Consider the following 23,648-nt stretch of genomic DNA (forward strand, 5'->3'; position numbering starts at 1 on the left):
AACCATTTCAGTTTAGCAAGGACTCCTGACTGCACCATTTCGTGGCACTGCAGGAATGAAAGGTTCATTTTCCACCACTGAACAGGACTCTGAAGGGGTGATGGAATGGAATTCAGTGAATGAGAGGAAGAAATGTAGAGGCAGTTATGAGAAAGTTCCAGAATGTCCAGAACAGTTTCTAGTTCATTCTGTCTCCTGCTTTGGGGTGGTCACTGCTATGCTCCCAGTTTCCTTCTCTCTCTGTCTCTGTCTCTCCCCATGCAGAGGTGAGGGAGAAGACAGAAGGAGGGCAGTGGAGCGACGGGGCCTGCGCCACTGACTGGGGAAGAGGCAGGTGGAGGAGACCTCGTTCTACTGAGGGGAAAAAGGCAGAGGGTGCACAAGGAACCCTTCCTCAAGTGTCAAATGTCGAGGGGCTGCCCAGAGGCTCTGAGGGCCCCTTTGACCAAAATCCTGCGGTTCCTCCCAGGTCTCCAACTGTTCAAGTGGGCCTAATGGAACCATGTTTTCATAGTCTTTCAAACATCAAAATTCACTGAAATGGGACACCAGTACTCTGTCTAAAATATATCCAAGGATAAAAGTTATTTACTGACAATCCAATGAATTAATAAACTATGCTGCTTCCACTAAGTGACAGACAGTTTTATGGGTAACTTGAGGTTACATTAATAAAAATAAGCTTCATATGTCTGTTCAATAGGGGCTATAAAATTGTGTGTTTCTTAAAAAAAAAAAAAAATTGGGTAGCAACAGTATCTGTGCTCCAAGAAGTAGCCTGATTCTCAGCAGTTTATTAAGACAGGAAAAAGCCTCTAAAGTACATTTACGACCCTTTGTGTAAATAACGTTTACATAATTTAAACAATTTCTTCAGCTTTGCTGCCCCATCTGCCCAAGGCCCCGAAGTCCCTCCCGTCTCCAAAAGGAAGCAGGGAGAGCCATAAGGTCTCACGGAGCCGCAGAGTTAATGGCATGTATCATTTACATTGAGGGCATGGCATGTTTGCAAACGGGCTCACCACTGAGTGATGAAATGTACAAATGGCTCGGAGAACTCTCCAACCGGAAGGACGGGCGAATCCTGGGATGGAGGAGAAACAAGTCACCAAAAGTCACAACAATTCCTCTTCTTCCTTTATATCCACCCCCACCTCCCCCCAAGGAACAGCAGAATATATAACAGGGATTCACCAACATGTGGAAAGGAAAATAAGGCCTCGTCCAATTAAAAAGACTGTCGACACCCTCTCCCACATGTTTATGTAAAAACGCCAAATTTAAAGCCACACACATTTTACAATAGTGAGAAACATGAGAGCAAAGAGGGAGGGGAGGTGAAAAAAGGACAATGATAGCCACAGGGTAGGAAAGAAGGTACGAAAGTGTAAATGAGAAATTAATGATTATTTAAGTAACACACAAATGGTCTTGTAATTAACAAAGAGCTGTGAAATTATTCTTGTGCTGACCTCTGTTTCTTTTACTGGATTTGCTATTTATTTACACTTTCCCTTTTATTTACATTTATTTGTATATTCAACCGATCTTAACTGCCTGCCGAATCATGTGGGTCAGTTTGCTTTTGTTTTTGTTTCTGTTTTTTACTTGAATAGAAAGGCTTTTATGGGAGAAGCTGTTTCTTGAAAAGGAATTTCAGCCTATTTGCCAGTCCAGGCAAACTCGTCATAGGAGAAAACCAGTGAATTAAGGACACAATGAAAACCTCCCACCTTGACCACCAAACAGAACTGGGGTGGAGGTGGGAGTCACTCAAATGAGCAGGAAACAACACAGCAACAAATGACAACCACCGGGTAACACAGGGAGCAGACCCCATTACCATTTGCAAAGGAAGGCTTTAAGAATTTAGGAGTTTTTCCAAGAATGACAGAGAGCGCCACTGTGTTTATAGTGTAACGGCTCAGGATGTAATGAAATTACACTGCAGAGTACTTTAACAGTCATCTCATTAGACCTACAGTTGGAACAAGAGAGCCACATAAAGTAGGCAGCTGCAAATGACTCCATTCCCATCTATTCTCATTTGCTATTAAAAATACCTTTCGGCGGCTTTTTTCCTCTCTGACATCCCTACACAAAGTGCCCTGCAAAGTATGATACATGCACCTATTTAAATTAACAAAGGAATGACTTATTTTAATCTCACTGTGCTTTGGAGTGCTTTGGCCATTTGGATGAGCAATATATCATTACATACAACCTTCCAGCGCTGCAGGCAAGAAACTCAGAGCATGCAGCATTTGGTGGGAGCCAAACAATTTCTCTAGCACACAACTGTGTCAAATGCATGCATGTATTCATTATTGAGAACGAGAGGAAATAGCTTTGATGTAGTGGAAAAAAGAAGATGATAAAAGCACCTCTGCAATATGCGTGTCATTATCAATGGTGGCAGATAGATACAATTGCACAGCCTCCTATGTGATTAGTAAATATACATATAATTGCTGTGGCCAATTATCAGAAAAATGAGATCGGTAATTACAAGACAGAAAATTAACTAGAACTCTTATTAAGGCTTTGTTTCCAATTCAAACAATTGGAAACTGCTGGAAAATACAATTAAATCAAAAGGAACTGAGGGGGTCAGAGCAGCCAAAAACAGAAACAAAAACAAAAACAAAAACCAAAACCAAAAAAACCAAAAACCAAAAAACAACAAACCCCCAAAACCCAAAGAGGTTAAAAGAAAAGGAATGTGAACAAAATAATTCTTAGATTTTGCATATCTGTTCTCTTTGAATTTACTCTGTTCATCCAGAGCAGGGGAAGGTTAGTGATCATAAACTTAAAATTCTCATCAGTAGAGAAAGGTTTCCAAGAAGAAAGGAAAACAAAGGAAAACGGGAGTGAAATAAAATCTTGCCAAGTTCAAAGGATTACATGCAGGCATTACACAGAGACGACATGAAAAACGGGGGGCTGATGAAACAGTCCGCTCAAAAGAAACAAGGCACGCAATAACATGACAAGTCTTCGATAAAGGTACTATAAAATGGTCACAGAAGTCCCATCGGTTTGAAGAGCAAAAATAAAACATGATATCAATTTCAGCCTGGCCTGTTTTAGGAAAGCCATATATATCACCATGCCTGCGAGACCCTACGAGGCCCAGTTCAAGAAATGACATTTCACTGTCTCAAAAACTATTAGTAAAAAAATGGTTCAAAGTCTGAGGTACAAAAACTATGGGCTCTGATCAGGCAGTTAGTCCCCTCAGTCATCATTTCGGAGATTCTTTTGAAGGCTGTGGTACTGGAAGTGTCTGAGTAGTAGCTGATTTAAAATGCAATGTTTAGGAAGAGAAAAGCCTACTGCCTTAATGTGGCTGAATATTTACCAAGATGGTTAAAATTCTGGGCCGGTTTTCTACAAAGATCCTGGTATAAAATGATGTCATTGTGGACCTCATTTCAAAGTATGATACCAAGAGTAAATTAATGAATTATAGACTAGGCAACTTGATGAAGATGTCATTTTAACATGGATGAGAAACAAGACGAGGAAATGTGACATCTTTGCATGGGTAGTTAATTTTATTTAAGACCTGATATTGTAGCCTGTTAAGTTCCTCATAACATAAAACTAAGGAACACTGGGTGGTACCCATGAATAATTTATTTCACTTGTGAAAATGCCAGCCCAAGTCGACTTTACAGAACCAGAGAGAGTGGATTCTCCTCTCAGGGGTGCCTGGAAAGAATCAGTCATCAGAGATGCAGGGGGGCGGTTGGTGGGGAGGGGGGGGAGGAATTCTAATCTCACATGCATAATGCCAGGTATTTCTTTTCCTTTTGAAAATCCATGTCTCTTGCATACCTCAAAGGAGAATTTTCTGAGATACAGAAGACTGAATGGCAGGCGGGGGGGGCGGGGCAGTCAGAATGCCACGACCAACATGGGGGTGGAGGGGGAGCAAAGGAGTCCTCTGAGAGCCCCACCACTCCACAAAAGCACACAGGCTGTTAACACTCCGAAGGAAAGCAAATGATAGTGTTTACCACACTGGAGGATTTTCAACTATACTTTTCTCATATTTAAGCAAGTAAAATCAGAAGTTTCTTTAGATCAGCATGAAAACACCTCTAAGAACCTGCCTATTTCATTATCTAATTCAAATGTGCTCGAAGGAGGGAGGGAGGCTCAGCTCAGAGCGGAGCTGTCCCAGTTTCCCTGCAGCTCCCAGGGAGGGAGAGCATCCAGTCACCGCCAGGTTAGAGGGAGACTGAGAACCATGCCAGGGGGTTCAGGATCTAGTGAAGTACTTGCTGCTACTTATCAAAAATGTCCTCTGCCAAATATGGGTTTAGGGAAGATGAACAAATACATTTCGAAAATATAAGTGCGAATTGGAGAAGCAGTTACACTAATAACTCTCAGGACTGGCTGAAACGGACTCTAAATTGTTAATAAAAGTCACTCTTTTTTAAGACCCTGGGTGCCATACTTCACCTTAAGGGCTTTTTTGGGGGGTTAGCTCTTCTGCTGAACTTCTTAGTGCAGAGGTATGGAATGAAGCAGTGGACACAACCTTAACCAGAAGCCTTAACCTGAGATTCTAGTCCCAAATCAACTTTAGAGTCCTGCTAAAGGGACACAGGCTGGATCTTGTTATCGAGCCGGCAACTGTTATATAAAAACAGCTGCCATAAACCATTTCAGTAAGCAATTCTGGTCATCAAGGAGGACAGTCTCCAAGTCTCAGAGGTTTCTGTAACTACCTGGTCAGCCCCCTTTGCTAAACAACTGGAACACAAGCACGTGGCAGGCTAGAGAACAGCGAAGGACAACGGGAAAAAAGTTTGAGTGATGCCTTTGCCTTGTGAATAATGAACAGTTCAGGAAGGTCAACCCATTACAACTGAAACTCTTTAATTATTAATTATGCACAATCTATGAGCAAAAGGACAAGTTCAGAATGTTTAATGTATGCTAACTTCAACTGGACTCTCTCTGGGTATTTTGTTATTAGCACTTGTCAGCAAGGTACTCAGGCATAAAAAAAGGCAAGCAGCAGAAAATCTGAGTTGGTGTGTGTGTGTGTGTGTGTGTGTGTGTGTACCTGCACAGTCAAAGAGTGGGGGAGGGGGGAGGGAGAAGGAGGTCTCATTCCAGTCACTGCTGCTGCTAGTTCACTTGCAGACTAAGTATGTCAATAAGCACACTTTATGACTTGAGAGCGGGCAGATAGGTTGGGTACTCGACACACAGATAACACAGATGAGGCTTTGGGAATCACTTACTTAAAAGAGAGATCATCATTTTAAATGTAGAGTTTTTAGTTTTTTTTTTTAACTATGATGTTTCTTGGCTTTGAAAAGATCCATGACGACATGTGTGCACACATGTGTGCACACACATACGCTTGAGTACGTAGAAAACTGGTAGAATCTGAATAAACTGAGTGGATTCTATCCATGTCAATATCCCGGTTGTGGCATTGTACTGTGTTTATGAGCTGCTACCACTGGGGAAAACCGGGTGAAGGGTGAACAGGCCCTCTCCATGTTATTTCTTACAGCTGCATATGAATCTAAAATGATGTTGAAACAGAAAGTTTAGAAAGAAAAAGGTAGGGACCTATTTTTAAAAACTCTGATGAGGTCCGGATTCTTGGCAGAGTTTAGCTTTATGTAAGGGGAAAGGCTGGCCTAACTACTCAAATGGAAAGCAGTTAAGGGAACTTGGCTTAAAAAAATAACCTGAGGATTTAATTTTTCCCTTTAACTCATAATTAATATGACAATGAAACCTGACAAGGATATGGTAGTTAATTCAGACACTGATAAGGCACAGACATGAAATACTGTATAAAAATGATGGTCTGAGGCGCCTGGGTGGCTTAGTTGGTTAAGTGTCTGTCTGACTCTTGATTTCAGCTCAGGTCATGATCTCATGGTCCTGCGATCGAGCCCCATGTTGGGCTCTGCGCTGAATGTGGAGTGTGCTTAAGATTCACCCAGTCTCTCTCTCTCTCTTTCTCCCTCTGCCCCTCCCCCACTTGACATGCACGCACTCTCTCTCTGAAAAAAAAAATGATAGTCATTCATTACTTATTTATTGGTTCATTCAGTCAATAGTTTTCTTGACCACCTACCATGTGAAAGGCTCTGAGCCTGGCATTGTAGGATGTCTGATATTTAATCCATAACCTTAAAGAACTGGTATATTATTCAGGGGGATAAGGTGTGCACCCCTAACGAACAGCCCTGCAGGATGGAGGAAATGGCCAAGTAAGGGCTTGGCATTCATTTTAATCTGTGTCCTGTTCCCTTCTCTTTGTGCAAAACAGACATTCCTTCAAACCAAGATTTTATACTTACTGGCAGTAAGAGAAGGAAGACAGAAGGGCAACTTCTCAAAATATCAAGGTGTTGGCCAACTGGTGAATTCTATGATCAGTTGGGATGTGGTTAGATTAAACCAGCCTGGCAAGTTAAACAGAATATGGCAAGCCTTCCAACATTTTTAAGAGCCCATTTCTAGACCTCAAGTCATCAAGCCAGTAGGTAGTTAACAGCATGTGGAGTCTGATCAGTAGTGAGTTATGCACTAATACTTAAAAAATAAATTTTCTTATTGAAGCCTGATGTTCCTTTGGCTTGGCCCAAAGATTTCTGTTCCTACACACTGGGACTCACACTAATTGCCATGGCTCTCTTAGACTGCTCCACTTTTGTCCACAGTGTTGGGGTCAAAGGCTGTTTGTAATTCCAGTGGCTTCATGTCAGGCAGAACAGAATTTTGCCTTGTTAGACCCCAAATTGGCTTTTGAGTCTCCGCTGTTTACTGCCTTAAAATAGCATTTTCACGAGACACCTGCAGGATCCATAGGGTAAATCTCCTCTGGACTGAAGAGGAAATCTGGTTTGTTTGAAAACAAGAGAAAAAAAAAGACACAAAAAAAGCACCCTCACCTTTAAAGATCTCCACAGAAGCTTATCTACAAACCAAAAAATCTATGTGCCCAAAGTATAACCCAATGGTAGATTTTGGGAAATTAGCTTAGTTTTAGTATTTTGAAGGTCCTCAGTGTTTGCATCTGTAAGTTGCTGCTACAACAGACTGTGGCAGGGGTGGGGATAGGCGGGGAGAAGACAGTCACATCTTGTCAGAGAGAGAAAGGTGGGAAATAGATGGATAGGTGCTCCTGGTCAGTCAGAGAATGAGGCAGCCCAGTTTAAGATATGAGTGAACCGTAACTACACATTGGAGTTTACAAAGTCAGTCAATGCTTATAAACAGCACTCAGTTTACTTAAAAACATGGCCACTCTGTGAGGAAACAATCGGTATTTTGCCATTATGTGTATTTTTTTTTTAATTTTTTTTCAACGTTTTTATTTATTTTTGGGACAGAGAGAGACAGAGCATGAATGGGGCAGGGGCAGAGAGAGAGGGAGACACAGAATGGGAAACAGGCTCCAGGCTCCGAGCCATCAGCCCAGAGCCTGACGCGGGGCTCGAACTCACGGACCACGAGATCGTGACCTGGCTGAAGTCGGACGCTTAACCGACTGCGCCACCCAGGCGCCCCCATTATGTGTATTTTTGATTTCACAATGCAGACACAACCAACCTAATCTTTGGGGTGTTATGAGGGACAGCGGCTGGGAATGGGGCTTTGAATTTAGGAAGGCTTGCAGATGGACATCATCAGAAAAGAGTGTCTGTGACCCTCCTCAGCTGGAGACCAGAAAGCCCTCCTTTTACTCCCCACTCCACATCAAGCCTTGAGCAGAGAAAGTGAAAGATGACTCAATTTCCACACCGGGTCACCCCATGCTCTGGGTTGCCAGATGTGACAAATTACACGTGTGGGCATTTTGGTGTGAAGTTCTGTCCACTGGGTCTGGGCTGACAGTAGCAGCTCATTTAACTTGTCTCAGAAGGACCTGACACCAGGGGCAAAAGGCTTGAATTTCTGCTACTGAAACGTCCACCTGACCTATAAGCCCTTAAAGCAAGGGAGACCCAGCTGTTAGCCAAGGAAACATCACAACCTGATGGCTTATAAAAACCACAAAATAGAAATGAATAGGTCTAAAGGAATCTGTCTGTAGGTAACTGAACTTTGAGATCATAAAGATTTTCCCTATTTTTTTTCTCGTAAACGTGTTCCAGAAGTTATCAAGGTAAAAAGAGAAGAGGAAAACACGTCGTCATTAATATCAAAAGTAACCCACCATTTACTCTACAATTTTTGTCACGTAAAAGATTTATATTTACCTAGAGATTTTCTAAACCTATGGCAGAGATCTTGATGTTTTATAAAATTCCTTGAAAATAGTAGAGAACTGGAAAATGGATTAATCTTTTAAACCATATTTACAGTTGCTTTCTCTCCAAAGCTAATAAACACTGTTTTTTCTCTTTTTATTTTAGGTCACTTGTTGGTCATAGGCTATAGTGCACAGTAATATTTACAGGTGTCTGTATGAATAGCACACCCACGCACTTACACACGTACTTGCACACTAACATCCACATATACCTCCCTTTTCCATGGCGTAGGCAGAACAGCAAAAAACATGCTTGTCTCATACCAAAGGGATTTCATTTACAAAAGTAAAACCCGTTATTGTCCTCTCTGTCTGTAGCCTCCCAATGCATTTCTATTGCTTTTCCATAAAACACTACTGCAAATAATCAAGCATGACCATTGACATCCACAAGATTGAGTTTTAGGAACCATTAAATGAGCTCACCCTCGTGGGAAGCTTCCTGCTCAGGCTGGTCTAAAGGTAATTATTCAGCAATTCCTACCTGTGGTTTTACCTTGTCCCTATATAGTGTTTGAATTTCATATGATGGTAAGGTCAATTTTTTTTCCTCAGGAAAAGTCCAGCTACACATGTTTGATCCCGGACTTAAATTATAATGTTAATATACACACTTCACCAGGTTCTATGTACAGAAGTGCCGATTAAAAGAAATCTTAGATTACAGGTAGATCATCAACTATATTAAACAAAAGCAAAAGAGGAAAATCTACGGGAGAATAATAATGCTTAACAGATTCCGAAATGAAAGGAATTATTCCTCTTTTCATAGGTAAGGGGTTGGCACGGAGACACCTGAACTACATCCACACACCGTTCAAGGGCAAGAACCTGGCAGGTCCGTGTCCTGAAAAATCAACAAGCCATAACACCATCAAGTCAGAGTCCGAGAACTCACTGAAATCCAAAGACCACATCGTCACACTGTATGTCCTCCTGATGTTCACTCGACTGTTAGTTAGAATAATCACCGCCATTTGCCACCTGTGCTGCAAGCTACGGATAAGGGGGAAGCCGAACTTCCAGGGGCTCCGTGGAGGAGGAGTGCTGGTGGTAGCTGCTCACACATTTTGATAAACAAATTCAAAGGCTGTGTGAGCTGTGACTCAAAGGCTGAAAACTATATGCGAAATTGTGCTGTACCTGGTTCCAAACAATAAACTCGGGGAGAAGGGAATTTAAAGCTGGGTAAAGAAGATAGCACGTCGGTTTAAAATTAGTCAATATGAGAGGAACAAAGACAGGGAGAGAGGGAGACAGGGAGGGAAGAAGGGGGAGGAAGTGAAAAAAAAAATAGAACTACATACTGTGAAATGAACAAGTTCAGTTAGAATGTTCATCAGGATTTGGAAAATCATAATGCCATCTGCTACTCTGGACCTCAGAACATCAGGGATCTTGGGGGCCCAGACGCTTCCATTTCCAGGAGGAAGGAAGGAACTTATACTCCCTGGAACGCTGCCTCCATTCTGGAATGGAGGCAACACCCCAGCCGATCGGTTTGGAATCTCTTTTGAGAACATTTGCACTGTTCACATACGCATTTTCCCTGGTTTAGGGAAAATGAACGGCAGGCAAAATGATTACATCAACTCGGCAGTGAGGCGGAGCAGTGCCCCAGCCTGAGCTGCTGGGTAACTGACCCTGGCATCCAACTTGGGCTCAGGGTGTGTAGGTCCCATCATGGTGGATTAAATGAGAATTGTCCTACGGCTGGGTAAGACTTCACAATAGAGCAACACATGTTAAATGACAGCAGCCAAAACTGGCCCCACCAGGCAACTGCCCATTCACAGAACGCTATTCATACGCCTCCACCACCAAGAAATTAATTCATTAATAATACATCAGGCTTCATGGACAATTCAAAGAAAACAACACAAGGCTACTTGTTCAATGACTGCCTAAAGATGCAGAATTTTTCCTGGTTAAAAACAAACAAACAAAACCCAAATCTAATTGACTTACTGAAATCTAAATCATAGGGACGTTTATGCTAGTATTTCAGTTAGTGAAAAAGAAGAAATGGTGAAAGTCTATCCACTGAATTCACTCAGTGCCACTAGGAAATAATAAAAATACAGATTTTTTTCAGCAGTAGCTAATAAAATCTGAATTTATATAACTGTGTCTTTGGAAATTATTTTTTTCCATTTAGGTGACTTTGTACATCCTTCACACTATCAGGAAAAATTTTGCTTTTAACTTGTTTCTTCTGTTACATTTTTTAAACTCACTTCTTTCTTTCTCCTCCCTCCCGACAACTCATAAATATGAATTAAATATAATTATAAATGAACAGAACATTAACTTTTGGATTACTGCTGTGTTTTGGTAGAATGTTAATGTCATTTCTAAAGAAACAGTTATTACCAATAGAAAAAGTAATTACTAAAGGAATCATGGCCTTAATGCTAACCTATTTTCAATCTTCAAACCAGCCAAACTGCATTAATTTAAGCATACTGGACTTTTCAAAGGAGGGATTAGATTTCTAAAGGCTGCCTTACATAAAAGAGGAGTATCAGTTTTCAGGGTCCCAATTATATATTCCCAACTCTAAGGGATACAGGTCTAGTTAGCAATATCGCTGGAGGACAAGACTATTGTGTATCCCCTTGTATTAACTTACCAAGTTTCTAATGCCTCAGTCACTAATTCATACAAGTTATAAACATCATGGAATTGCATATCAACACCCATTTACTGGAGTGGTCAGAGTGTTAGCTATGTGGGAAGAAGCTCAGGGCCTGCATAGGACGTCAGAAAGCTCAGGCCAGCAATTCTTGTCTCACTGTAAACCACATGCAGTTACAAATTGTAAAAGGAACAGGCCAGCCTTTGGAGGCTGGGAGCTGAGGGGATGAGGATTCCTTTTACTTTTTACTAACTTCAGAAGCCAGAATGATGGCAAAGTCCCCTAGGCAAAAAAGTGAATGCATATTATTTCCTCTGGGGTTGGTTAATACCACTTTTTGAATTCCAGGGAGATTTTCTTAGGCAACCATTTTCACCCCAACCCTCTGCCCCCAGAGAGCACCTGCTGTGTTCATAGCCCAGCAGCTCCTCAGTTAACCAGCCCTCAGTAACCTGTCTGGGAATGAGTGATTCTCCATGAATGAATCTTTTTAAGACAACCGGAGGGTTTAGGAGTTAAACCTTTGGTATATATAAATCTTTCTAAAAGGAGTCAAGTTCCTTCCTGCCGATTTAAACAGATATGCAGAATAGAATTCAATTCTTTCTTAAAGACCTGGAGTCATTCTTATAGACAGTGAAACCGAACTGTGTTGCAATAGATCTATGCCCTTGGGGCATGTCTGCAATGTTTCTAAGTTGTTTTTTCTATAGCTTTTAAAATAATCTCTCTTTGTGATGTCAGAATGTTCAGCTGCCACTTTTTCCTTCTGGCAAGGTCAGTTATAGTGTAGTAAGTGGAAAGAGCCATATCATTTGACTGTCACTCAGTTTCCTCATCTGTAAAATGGAGTGTTATGGGAAAGCAACATGTTTCCCTGGGGAAACATTCTGTAAACCATAGAGGTTAAGGCTAGACTTTAGAATTTCGATAAGGGACCACATATATTAGTTAAGTGCCTTCTCATCATATACTCTCTTACTTTTTGGACTGGTTCTTCTGAAGTCTTGAAAAGACAGGTAGTAAGTTCTTATAATTATGTATACATTTCATTCAACAAATATTCATAAGTGACCCCTGCACTTTAGGTGCAGCAGTATAAAGCTAGAAATGAAAAGCCTAGGCACTTAGAGTCTAGTTGATAAAACTACTTATAATTGGGTCTAGAACAGGAATTAATAGCATCTTGAATGAGGCACGTGGTGCCATCTTATGAACAGAATGCTAATCGTCTTCTTCCCGTGAATATGTCTTTCTCTCTGTGGGACCCATGCCCGTGAGGGCCTAGCTGCCCAAGCTGCATGCTTCATCCCTGACCCCACCTCTCCACTTTCCCCTACATCCAATTACTTGCCAAAGTCTGTTTATTCTATCTCCTAAATACTCTTCAAACATGCTAAGGCTAATGAAAGCCCTCATAATCTCTGATCAGAACTACAGCTTCCTAAGGGCCTTTCCCAAACCACCTTCCACAACCCTGTCAGTGATTTTTCTGAAACACAAATTTGGTTCCACCGATCCAGTTTAAAGCTTTCGGTATGCCCCGCCCCCCGAAAATGTCTTTAGGCACAGTGTAAAGATCCTTTGAAATGTGGCCCTTGTCTCATCTGTTAAAACTCTGCCAAGCACTGAAGCCATGATGAACTCCTGGTGGGGGCTTCAGGTATCTCTGAGCCTAACTCCCCCTTGCTCTTTGGGGGTCCCATTCTCTGTAGAGACCTCTGGTACGTTATCATCCTCTCTATCATCAGCCCTCTTGTCTGTGTTTCCCAGCACCTTGTCCACACTTTTTAGTATAGAAGTTCTATAGCTGCAAACATCATTAAAAACCTTGTTGTAAATACCCATTTATGTGTGGTTAAAAAAAGAGCCAGTGTGCTCCTGAGAGCTCAGGCCATCAAGTCTCCCATGACTTACACTACCGGCACTTTAAAGCGATCTATTTAGATATGACTGTTACTGGTCTGCTTCCCTGACTAGAGTAGAAAAATTTTAATGGTAGCAACTGCATCCCTAACCCCAATACCTAGCTCTGGGATTAATACAGGTTTACGGAATGACTGTTCGGGATACAATCAATGGTTTTCATACTATAATTAATGGAACTCCAAGAACTTTTATGTGGGTGCCAAGGGTGGGTACAGATAGGGTGGAGATTTAAGCCTGCCCACCCTCTGATCAAACCAGAATGGTTTCAAGTTCCAAAAAAATAAATTTAAAACTTCCGTGTGTCACAGAACACCAAGAAAGTGAAAAGAAAATCCACAAAATGGGAGAAAACATTTAGACTCTCATATCTAGAATATATGAAGAACGGTTACAACTCAATAATAAGACAAATAACCCAATTTAAAAATGGACAATGGAATTGAACAGACCTTTCTCCAAAGAAGTTATTCAAATGGCCAATAAACATATGAAAATATTCCCAGCATCATCAATTACAAGGGAAACACAAATCAGAACCATAAGAGAGGCTACTTCACATCTACCAGGAAGACTATAATGAAAAACAAAAACAAAAGCAAAAACAAAAAACAGAAAACAGCAAGTGCTGGCAAGAATGTAGAGAAATTTGAGCCCTCATAAATTGCTGGTGGGAATATAACATAGGGCAGCTGTTGTGAAATATAGTTTGGAAGTTCACCAAAAATTTAAATAGAATTTTCACATGATCCAGAAATTCCACTTCTAGGTATATATCTAAGAGAGTTGAAAACATATGTCCACATAAAAACTTGCACACAGATGTTCATAACATCGTTATTCATAATAGCCAAACAGCAGAAGCAGCCCAAATGTTCAATTGATAAATAAACGGTATGTGGTATACCCATACAACGGGATATTATTCAGCCATAAATAGGAATGAATTACTGATAAATGCCACAGCATGGAAGCACCTTGAAAACATCATGTTAAATGAAAGAAACCAAACATACAAAAACCAGATATTATAAGGCCCAATTTACATGAAATGTCCACAATAGGGAAATCCACAGGGACAGAAAATAGATTAATTAGTGGTTGCCACAGATTGGAGGGGACGGAGGAATTATGAGTGACTGCTAACAGGTACTAGGTTTCTTTGTGGACTGACGGAAATGTTCTGGGACCGAGTTGTATACTTTAAAAGGGTGAATTTTGTTAAGTAATTTATTATTTCAATAAAAAGATTTTCAAAGAAAAAAAATAAGAAATGAGTTTCTCTATGATGGCCTCTGTACTTAGCTGCTGTGTTATAGATCAGAGGCCCTTCTCTGCTGGATAGGATGGACCTCAGTAGTTTTGTGTAGGAAAACTCTGCCAGAAAAAAAAAAAAAATATATATATATATATAAATACTCCAAGGAGCGTTTACTGAGCTCCTGCTTGGGCCATTCTCTCTACCAGGTGTTGGGATAAGTTCCTGGGATGGATGACTTCATGATCTAGTAGAAGACAAACTCATGAACTAAATTTGATTCCGTATGATAAAAACTGTAACAAAGCTTTTGTAACCAATGCTATGCTGAATTCCACCTAGCATTGGGCAGGAGTGTGGCAGGATGAAGAGGTAGGAAGGTAACAGGGACAGCTTCAAAGAGGAGACGACATGTGAGCTGGGCTTTGGAGGATGCTTAGGCATGGGCAAGGTGAAGAGGCTGAAGAGGTCATTCCAAGCAGGGGGAGGGGCACCAGCACAGGTGTGAAAGCGTGCAGCAAGTCTGAAGACCACTGACTGACCCAAAGTGAGGCTGAAATAAATATGGGTGAGAGACTCAAATGCCTTGCTAAGAAGTTGAGATACTATCTAATGGATAGGGTGATCCCCGGAAGGTTTGAGAGGTTGAGACCTGTATTTTTAAAAATACAGATACACCGTGGAGGTCGAGCAGTAGGAGAAACAAGGCAGAGAGAAAAACTTAGAAGCTTTTTAATAATGTGCTTTCAACGTAGACTCTTCCCTCTTTTCCTCCCCCTTTCCCGGTCCTCAATCGTCTCATCCCCGTCTTCACACGTCACCCTCTGCTAGAACAGAGATGTTAGCTGCCTCTTGGTTCTCCTGGTTCATGTCAAAGCATCTAGCCGCGTGATTAACCTCCACCCTCTTCTGCCAGGCGGGCACCGCCATCAAACACTGCTTTCTTCCAGCATGGGACATGTTTGCTGGCATTTCTAGAAAATGTCAGAGGAGCTGCGTCCATGTGAAGAGTTCTTGTGAGTTCAGGTGTCTGGTGAGGTGGACGACTGTCCCCATTCATAAGGGCTCTTTTTAATGCCACTGTAATGATGTGCATATGCCCATCAGGCAGCTAATAGTGGAGGCTTTCGTATGTCTTCATTAAAATTTATGGTTAGAGTCATAAGGACTCAATGAAGGTACAGACTTCTTATAAAGGGAGGCTTGTAATGATGGGTTATTAGCTATGATGATGATGATGGTGGTGGTGGTGGTGATGCCAAGAGAGTCTGTTCCCATCCTAAGCTTTACTTTATTCATCGTCAAGGACCCCAGGCCAGGCCCTACAGCAACACCCCCCACCCCACCCACTTCCTTCAGTTTTTCTCTATCACTCAGCTGGCCACTTTCATTCCATCTTCCTTCCCTTGTCCCCACGGTGGCCTTCCTGTCAAGCCCCCTTTCCCGGCCACAAGACCTTATAGGGAAAGCCATCACTTCCCCCACTTCTGGCCCCGAGGCACAAAAGACCCGTGGTTGGCCTGGAACCCTGGTGTGATCGCAGTGATTCCACTTTCGATGCCCCCTTTTGACACACAAACATTCTACATTTTGATGAAGAACCATGTTTTTTCCCTCACTTATGCTCTTGGGTGTCACATCCATGTTGCCTTTTAGGAGTTTCATGGTTTTAGTGCTTACATTTGGGTCTTTCACCTCTTTTGAATTAATTTTTGTATATGATATCAGTAGGGGTCCAAATTCATGCTTTTGCATGTGGACATCCAACTGTCCCAGCATCGTTTGTCAAAGAAACGATTCTTTCACCACTGAATGGTCTTGGCGTCTTTGCTGGAAAACAACTGAGCATGGATATGTGGGTTTATCTCTGGATTCTCCATTCTATTGCATATGCCTGCCCTTATGCCAACACCATACCATCTTGAGTACAGTAATTTTGGAGTTATGAAATCAGGAAGTATGAATCCTCCAACTTTCTTTTTTTTTTTCCCAAGATTGTTTTGGCTATTCCGAGTTCCTTGCATTTCCCTATGCATTTTGGGATCAGCTCATCCATTTCTGCAAGAGCCCACTGGGATTGTGACAGAGACTGCACTGAATCTGTAGATCAATTTGGGGAGTACTGCCATGTTAACAATATTAAGTCTTCCATTCCCTGCACATGGGTGTCTTCCCATGTATTTAGGTCTTAAATTTCTTTCAATAATGTTTTGTGGTTTTCCAAGTCTTTTATTATTTTTGATTCGTTGGATGATAATGTTTATCTATTTGTGAGAGCATGAGCAGAGAAGGGGCAGAGAGAGAGGGAGACCCAGAATCCGAAGCAGGCTCCAGACTCCGAGCTGTCAGCACAGAGCCTGACGTGGGGCTCAAACCCACAAACCGCGAGATCATGACCCAAGCCCAAGTTTGATGTCCAACCAACTGAGCCACCCAGGCTCCCCTTTTAATTTATTATTTTTTTTAATGTTTATCTATTTTTGAGAGAGTAGCTTGAATTGTCTTCATTTCATTTTTGGATAGTTCATTTTGGATTACATGTATATAGAAATACAATTGATTTTTGTGTGTTCTTGTATCCTACAACCCTGCTGAACTCATTTATCAACTGTCTTTTTGTGTGTATTTTCTAGTGTTTTCTATACAAAATATGTCATCTATTATCCTCTTCAACCTGGATGCCTTTTCTTTTTCTTTTTAAAACATTTTTTTTGGGGGCGCCTGGGTGGCGCAGTCGGTTAAGCATCCGACTTCAGCCAGGTCACGATCTCGCAGTCCGTGAGTTCGAGCCCCGCGTCAGGCTCTGGGCTGATGGCTCAGAGCCTGGAGCCTGTTTCCGATTCTGTGTCTCCCTCTCTCTCTGCCCCTCCCCCGTTCACGCTCTGTCTCTCTCTGTCCCCCAAAAAATAAATAAACGTTGAAAAAAAATAAAAAAAAACATTTTTTTAACGTTTATTTATTTTTGAGACAGAGAGAGACAGAGCATGAATGGGAGAGGGTCAGAGAGAGAGGGAGACACAGAATCCGAAACAGGCTCCAGGCTCTGAGCGGTCAGCACAGAGCCCGATGCGGGACTCGAACTCACGGACCGCGAGATCATGACCTGAGCTGAAGTCGGACGCTTAACCGACTGAGCCACCCAGGTGCCCCACCTTTTCTTTTTCTTGACTAATTTTCCTGGGTAGAATCTCTAGAACAAAGTTGAACAGAAGTGGTGAGAGTGAACATCCTGGTCTTTTCCTGATCTTAGGGTGGGAAGCTTTCAGTCTTTTACCATGAAATAAGATGTTAGCTGTGGGGCATTAGATGTTCTTTATCAGGCTGTTGAAGTCCCCTTCTCTTTCAACTTCGTTTTGTGTGTGTGTGTGTGTGTGTGTGTGTGTGTGTGTGTGTCTTTTATCAAGAAAGGGTGGTGGATTTTTGTTAATGCTTTTTCTGTATCTGCTGAGATGATCATGGGATTTTCGTTCTTTATTCTACTAATCTAGTATATTATATTGACTGATTTTCATTGGGCCAACCTTGTATTTTGAGGATAAATCCCACTTGGTCATGATGAATAATTTCTTTTATATGCTGCTGGATTCAGTTTACTGGTATTTTCTTGAGCATTTTTACATTTATATTGATAAGTTTTCTTGTGAAGTCTGTTTGGCTTTGGTATCAGGATACTACTGGTATCATAGAAGAAGATAGGGAGTGTTCTCTTCTATTTTTTGGAGAGTTTGAGAAGGATTGGTGTTAAATCTTCTTTAAACATTTGTTACAATTCATGACAAACTCATGAAACCATATGGTCCTGGGCCTTCCTTTGTGGGAAGTTTTAAAAAAATCTTATTTACTTTTATAATTCTATTCAGATTCTGTATTTCTTGAGTCAGTATTGGCAGTTTGTGTTTTTCTAGGAATTTGTCCATTTCATTTAGGTTATCCAATTTGCTGGCATATGATTGTTCATGTCATCTTATTTTTTTATTTGAGATAGAGAAAGAGAGAGAAGAGAGAGGAAGGGAAGGGGGGGGAGAACACGAACAAATGGGGAGAAGGGGCAGAGAGACAATGAATCTTAAGCAGGATCCACACTCAGCGTAGAGTTCAATGCAGGGCTTGATCTCGTGGCCCTGGGATTATGACCTGAGCTGAAATTAAGAGTCAGACATTCAACTGACTGAGCCACCCAGGTGCCCCCTTTTCATTTTCTTACAGACCTTTTTAATTCTGTAAGGTTGGTAGTAAGGAGCCTCCTTACATTCTCGATTTAGACATTTGAGTCTTTCTTTCTCTCTCTCTCTCTCTGTCTCTCTCTTTGGTCAGTCTAGCTAAAAGTTTGTCAATTTATCTTTGCAAAGAAGCAACTTCTGGTTTCACTGATTTTCTCTATTTTTTATTATCTATTTTGTTTATTTTCACTCTAATTTTATTTCCTTCCTCTTGCTTGCTTTGCGTGTAGTTTGCTCTTCTTTTTCTAGTTTCTTACAGTACAAGGTTAAGTTACTGATTTGAGATCTTTCTTCCTTTCTAGTACAGGCATTGATAGCTAAAAATTTCCCTCCAAACACTGCAGACCCACCCAGATGTTCTACCTAGAGTGCTATGCCATGTCATTCCTAAGACCAAATCCTTTTTCCTTTCTATTCACATGAGGGAAGAACAATTGGTGTATCTCAGAATTATTCAGCTAGCACCTTCAACAATCAAGCCTATTGTTTGTCTTCATACCTGGTCCAATTATAGCCCAGTAATGAACACTGAAAGTCTGTGCTTCTATTTCAGAATACAAATTGTGGAATTTCACAAATCTTGTAGTTCTTAATTTTTTTTTTATTTGAATATAGTTGACACACACAATGTTATGTTAGTTTCAGGTGTACAACACGGTGATCTGACAACTCTCTCTGTTATGCTGTGTTCACCACAAGCGTGGCTACCATCTGTCACCATACAATGAGATCACAGTCACAGAGACATATATTCATAGGGAATATATTCCCTATGCCATAGCTTCCATTTCTGACACTTATTCATTCCATATCTGGAGGCCTGTACCTCCCACTGCTCTTCACCCATTTTGCCTGCTCCCCCCTCAACCTCTGGCAACCAGTTTGTTCTCTGTATCGATGAGCCTGTCTCTGCTTTTCTTTGTTTTTGTTTTTTTTAGATTCCATATATAAGTGAAACCATATAGTATTTGTCTTTCTTTGCCTGACTTATTTCACTTAGCATGACACCCTCTAGGTCCATCCATGATGTCACAAATGGCGAGATCTCATTCTTTTTTATGGCTGAGTAATATTCCATTGTGTGTGTGTGTGTGTGTGTGTGTGTGTGTGTGTGTGTGTACACATCTTCTTTACCTATTTATCTATCAGTGGACACTTGGGTTCTTCCGTATCTTTGCTACAATAAATAATGCTGCAATGAACACAGAGGCGCACATACTTTTCAAATTAGTGTTTCTGTTTTCTTTGGATAAATACCCAGTAGTGGAACTAGTGGATCGTATTGTATTTCTATTTTTAAATTTCTGAGGAACCTCCATACTGTTTTCGACAGTGGCTGCACCAAGTTACATTCCTACCAACAGTGCACGAGGGTTCCTTTTTCTCCACATCCTCGCCAACACTTGTTATTTCTAGTCTTTTTCATTCCAGCCATTCTGACAGGTGTGAGGTGAAAACTCATTGTGGTTTTGGTTTGTATTTCCCTGACGATTAGTGATGTTGAGCATCTTTTCGTGTGTCTGTTGGCCTTGCAGTTCTAAAAAAATCAACATTTTAAGGTAGAAGATATTTCTGACTGGATATAAAGATGACTTAAAAGAATTCACTTTTTACTAGTAAAGTAAATAAACAGAAGTCTAAATTAGGGATTTGCTAATTGTCTTCCTGAGTACCTACAGATGTTAGGTAGGAATTTATTTTTAGTTGTAATATGTTTGAAACATATATATATACTGAAAGTAATAATCCATTTTTCTGGTTGTCATATTTTAGACAACCTGAACATTCTGAAACACATATGTGAACTTAAAAATGATTCACGAAAAGGATTTCTGCCTAACATTTACTTTTCTCTTTTCTTGACCTGGGAAGCTCCTACTCATTCTTCTTAAGACCTAGCTTAAATGCCACCTACCCTGGGGAGGGCATCTCCTTATCACCCCCAGGACAAACTCTCCTGTCTCTGGGTTCTACAGACGCACCCTACACTGAGCCATACTATTCATTTCTGTGTCCGTATCTTTTTCATGTCTGTGAATTACTTAGGGGCAGGCTCAAGGGTGACGTCCTTGCCTCCATCTTTGCAGTTCCCAGCACCTCAATCCACTGATGGCCTCCACTAGTGGGCTCCAGCCAGCCTGGGATTTGGTGACCCAGAAATCATTGCTGTATTCATACCTGTCGCATCACCATTGTGGCCAGTCCTTTGTTGCCAGCCAAGCTAGAACCCTAGGCACCAGGGAGAGTGTTGGATGGATAAGTAGCTTCCTGAGTCCCAGCACATCGTATTGGCTCTGGACGCGGGACTGTGCTTCTGCCTTTCTACCGTGCCTTACACAGCTAGTCTACAGCTGGCCTGGAAGCCCTGTGCTCTCTAGGCTTGGAGGCTGTCCCCACCATGGTCTGCTCAACTTGGGCTATCAAATAGCAGGAAATTTTGATATCTATTTGCTGAATGAATGCACGCGAGCCCACCCATTTTACTTCATTAAAGAGAGGCACAAGCCTCTATCTTCCTTCTCAGATGAGCTCTGACCTTACACATACCACTTGGGTTTCTGACTTCATTTGGCACCTGCTAGTTTTACTAGGGTCACTATCAGGAGTGCAAAGACTGAAGACAGATGGTCAGATCACGGGGGCAGCAGGTGGTCACTGTCGAGAATGAAGAGTGACCAAAGAAAGCAGGGATGATCACGAGACAGAGCACAGGAGAGTACCAAGCAGAGCAGCACAGCCATGTAGGGCTATTTAGCTTGGGAATAAACGGCTCTACACACCTCAAGAGGCCCAGACATATTATTGAGTGCCAAGGCCAAACACAGGCAAAAGGGTTGGTAAAATTCAGTGGAAGAATAAGGTAAGCCCCACACAATTTTATAACCCCAGAGGGCATCAATACATCAAAGTTTAGCTCAGTATCATGTTCAAAACAAGGACCTGAGTCATCAAGAAAAGGTTAAATGATATTCATTACACACTGTCAACAGGCTGCCAAGAGCAAATACATTTTAGAAACACTTCTTTCTAAAAATGAAAATTTCTCATTGATGTCAGAGCTTCAAGTGGTAAATTTCAGTTATCTGGACAATAGGGGCCATCTTATTCCCCAAAGATATCAGATGGCTAAGGCACCGTGGCATACCCAGAGACACTTATCACTTAACAATTAATCAAGCACTTCACACCACAGGTATTCAGGAACTGGAGAGGGCCCAATTACATAAGAATTTTAAAGGAAGAAGTTCTTTTGAGAGAAGCAAGTCTGAGGCATCGACACTATCATTAGGATATCAGGCATATCCTCAGTTAGCCAGTTCCAAGCCACGTAAACTCTACCCACCAAAATTAAACTGGATTGCCCTGATTTCTGACTGGAGCTGGATTCTCTCATTGCCTTGACTATCTATCCTTCCAGGTCCTGATCCGCAGTCCAGATTTCACATTTAGGATTCTTACTCCTGTTTAACTTTTGGTGTCTTCCATTTGGACATCTGGTAGCTAGCTGTGGCTTTGTTCCACGATTCTACTTCCTGACTCCCGGACTGGCTCTGACATTCACTGCTGGCCGTTCTAGGGCTGGCTTCTGCCCACCTGGTCTTGTCTTATTACTTCTTCACTGTTTACCAGGTTATGCTGGGAGGGCAAGCTATACCCACACAATAATGAAGTATGGTACACTGGGCTTTACTTAGCTCTTTTGTATACGACTCTGAATACATCCATCCATCTTGTTCTAACTAGGATCCCTTAGGGGTGGTGCCCCTAACTCTGACCCGACTTTTCTCTAACAGCAACAGTACACACTGTCATTGGACACACACCTCACAACGGGGCATATCCCACACACAAGGAGTAAAACGGCTCAGATCCTATCTGGTTATTTTCACGCAGGAATAGAAGGCCTAAAAGTCAGGTACAAATGAAGATAGATAGTTAATAGCCCTCTGGGATCTAAAAGGGCAGATTTAGTCCTGAAAGACATTAGGGAAGAGGTTCTCAAACCTTAATGTGCAGAGTGACCTGGGAAGCTGGTCAAATGTAGATTCCTGGGCTCCACCCCTAGAAAGTCTAATCCAGTGATCTGAGTCCAAGAATCCGCATTTTTAACCAAAGCCTCAGGTAATTCTGGTGCAGTTAGTCCTGAGACTACCCTTTGAGAAACACTGTACCACTGCAATGGGAAATGTGACAAACTTGGGACAAGCACAGTAATTAACACCTCCCCCCATTCCCACCATCCTTTCTTTCTTAGAAGCTAGGATGCACTTTGCATAAGGCAGGTCAGTTGGCCAATTCTTTCCTAATACTCATCATGGAACATCAGCTCAGTTCCAAGATCAATTTATGTTTGTTCTAGTAAATTCAATGTAAATTTAGCTAGTTTCCTTGAAGAAGATATTTTTAATATGTCTTTTGCATAAACAGGAACAGGTGTCTACATTATATTTTTCTCTCAACTGAGGAAGAAATGCTATAAAGAAAAACATACCATTTAAGTCACATGCTACTATCCTTCCCACATACCATCCTGCCTTAGAACATCTCTTTAGGATAATTTCAAAAGTCTCAGGATTTGCCCAAATCAAGCAAGTGGAAATATTTTACATTTTTTTTTAAAATTTTTTTAACGTTTATTTATTTTTGAGACAGAGAGAGACAGAGCATGAATGGGGGAGGATCAGAGAGAGGGAGACGCAGAATCTGAAACAGGCTCCAGGCTCTGAGCTGTCAGCACAGAGCCCGACGCAGGGCTCGAACTCACGGACCATGAGATCATGACCTGAGCCGAAGTCGGCCGCTTAACCGACTGAGCCACCCAGGCGCCCCGGAAATATTTTACATTTAACAGCGATCATTACTACTTTAAAATAAGGAATGAAAGTATCTGTTTGATTCAGAAAAACTTCAAATTAGCTCACCAGCAATGCATGTATTGCTGGGGAGGGGTATCTGTACCTGAATGTTCTAATGCTCAGGAGCCCGGCCAGGCAAGATCAGTGGAGTCCAGAGAGCCTAGCAGTCTGTGCATCTGACTGGGTAGCCAAGTTTCCCTGGGAATGTCCCTGAGCAACCCTGGAGGGGGAACCTCAGGAAAACCAGTTTAATTGGGAGGATTCTGATGGGGATAGGACGCTTTTGGAATCTAAGATGACAGAAGATATTGATGAGCTATTAGATCCAGGGGGCCTGTCTGATATTTGAGATAATGGGACCTCCATTTGTTTCAGGACGATGCCTTCATTTTTGCACTAACATGGTTTATGGCTTGCAGGGGATATATGGACTGACGGATGCAAC

General features: G+C 41.7%; 1 protein-coding gene across 6 annotated transcripts in view; it reads right to left on the reverse strand.

Moving 5' to 3' along the window:
* The window catches only part of MAP2K5 (mitogen-activated protein kinase kinase 5), a 273,046-nt gene that overhangs the window by 39,601 nt on the left and 209,797 nt on the right, over positions 1-23,648 (reverse strand). For 2 of the 6 annotated variants that reach the window (XM_043555086.1, XM_043555085.1), the window contains one exon: positions 1,023-1,084. The exons of the other annotated variants lie outside the window; for them this stretch is intronic. In XM_043555086.1, the coding sequence (XP_043411021.1) occupies positions 1,023-1,084 (62 nt within the window). The remainder of the gene's footprint in view (positions 1-1,022; positions 1,085-23,648) is intronic. 6 annotated transcript variants of the gene reach the window in all.

Source organism: Prionailurus bengalensis, chromosome B3 (genome assembly GCF_016509475.1).
Source record: "Prionailurus bengalensis isolate Pbe53 chromosome B3, Fcat_Pben_1.1_paternal_pri, whole genome shotgun sequence".
Classification (NCBI taxonomy): domain Eukaryota; kingdom Metazoa; phylum Chordata; class Mammalia; order Carnivora; family Felidae; genus Prionailurus; species Prionailurus bengalensis.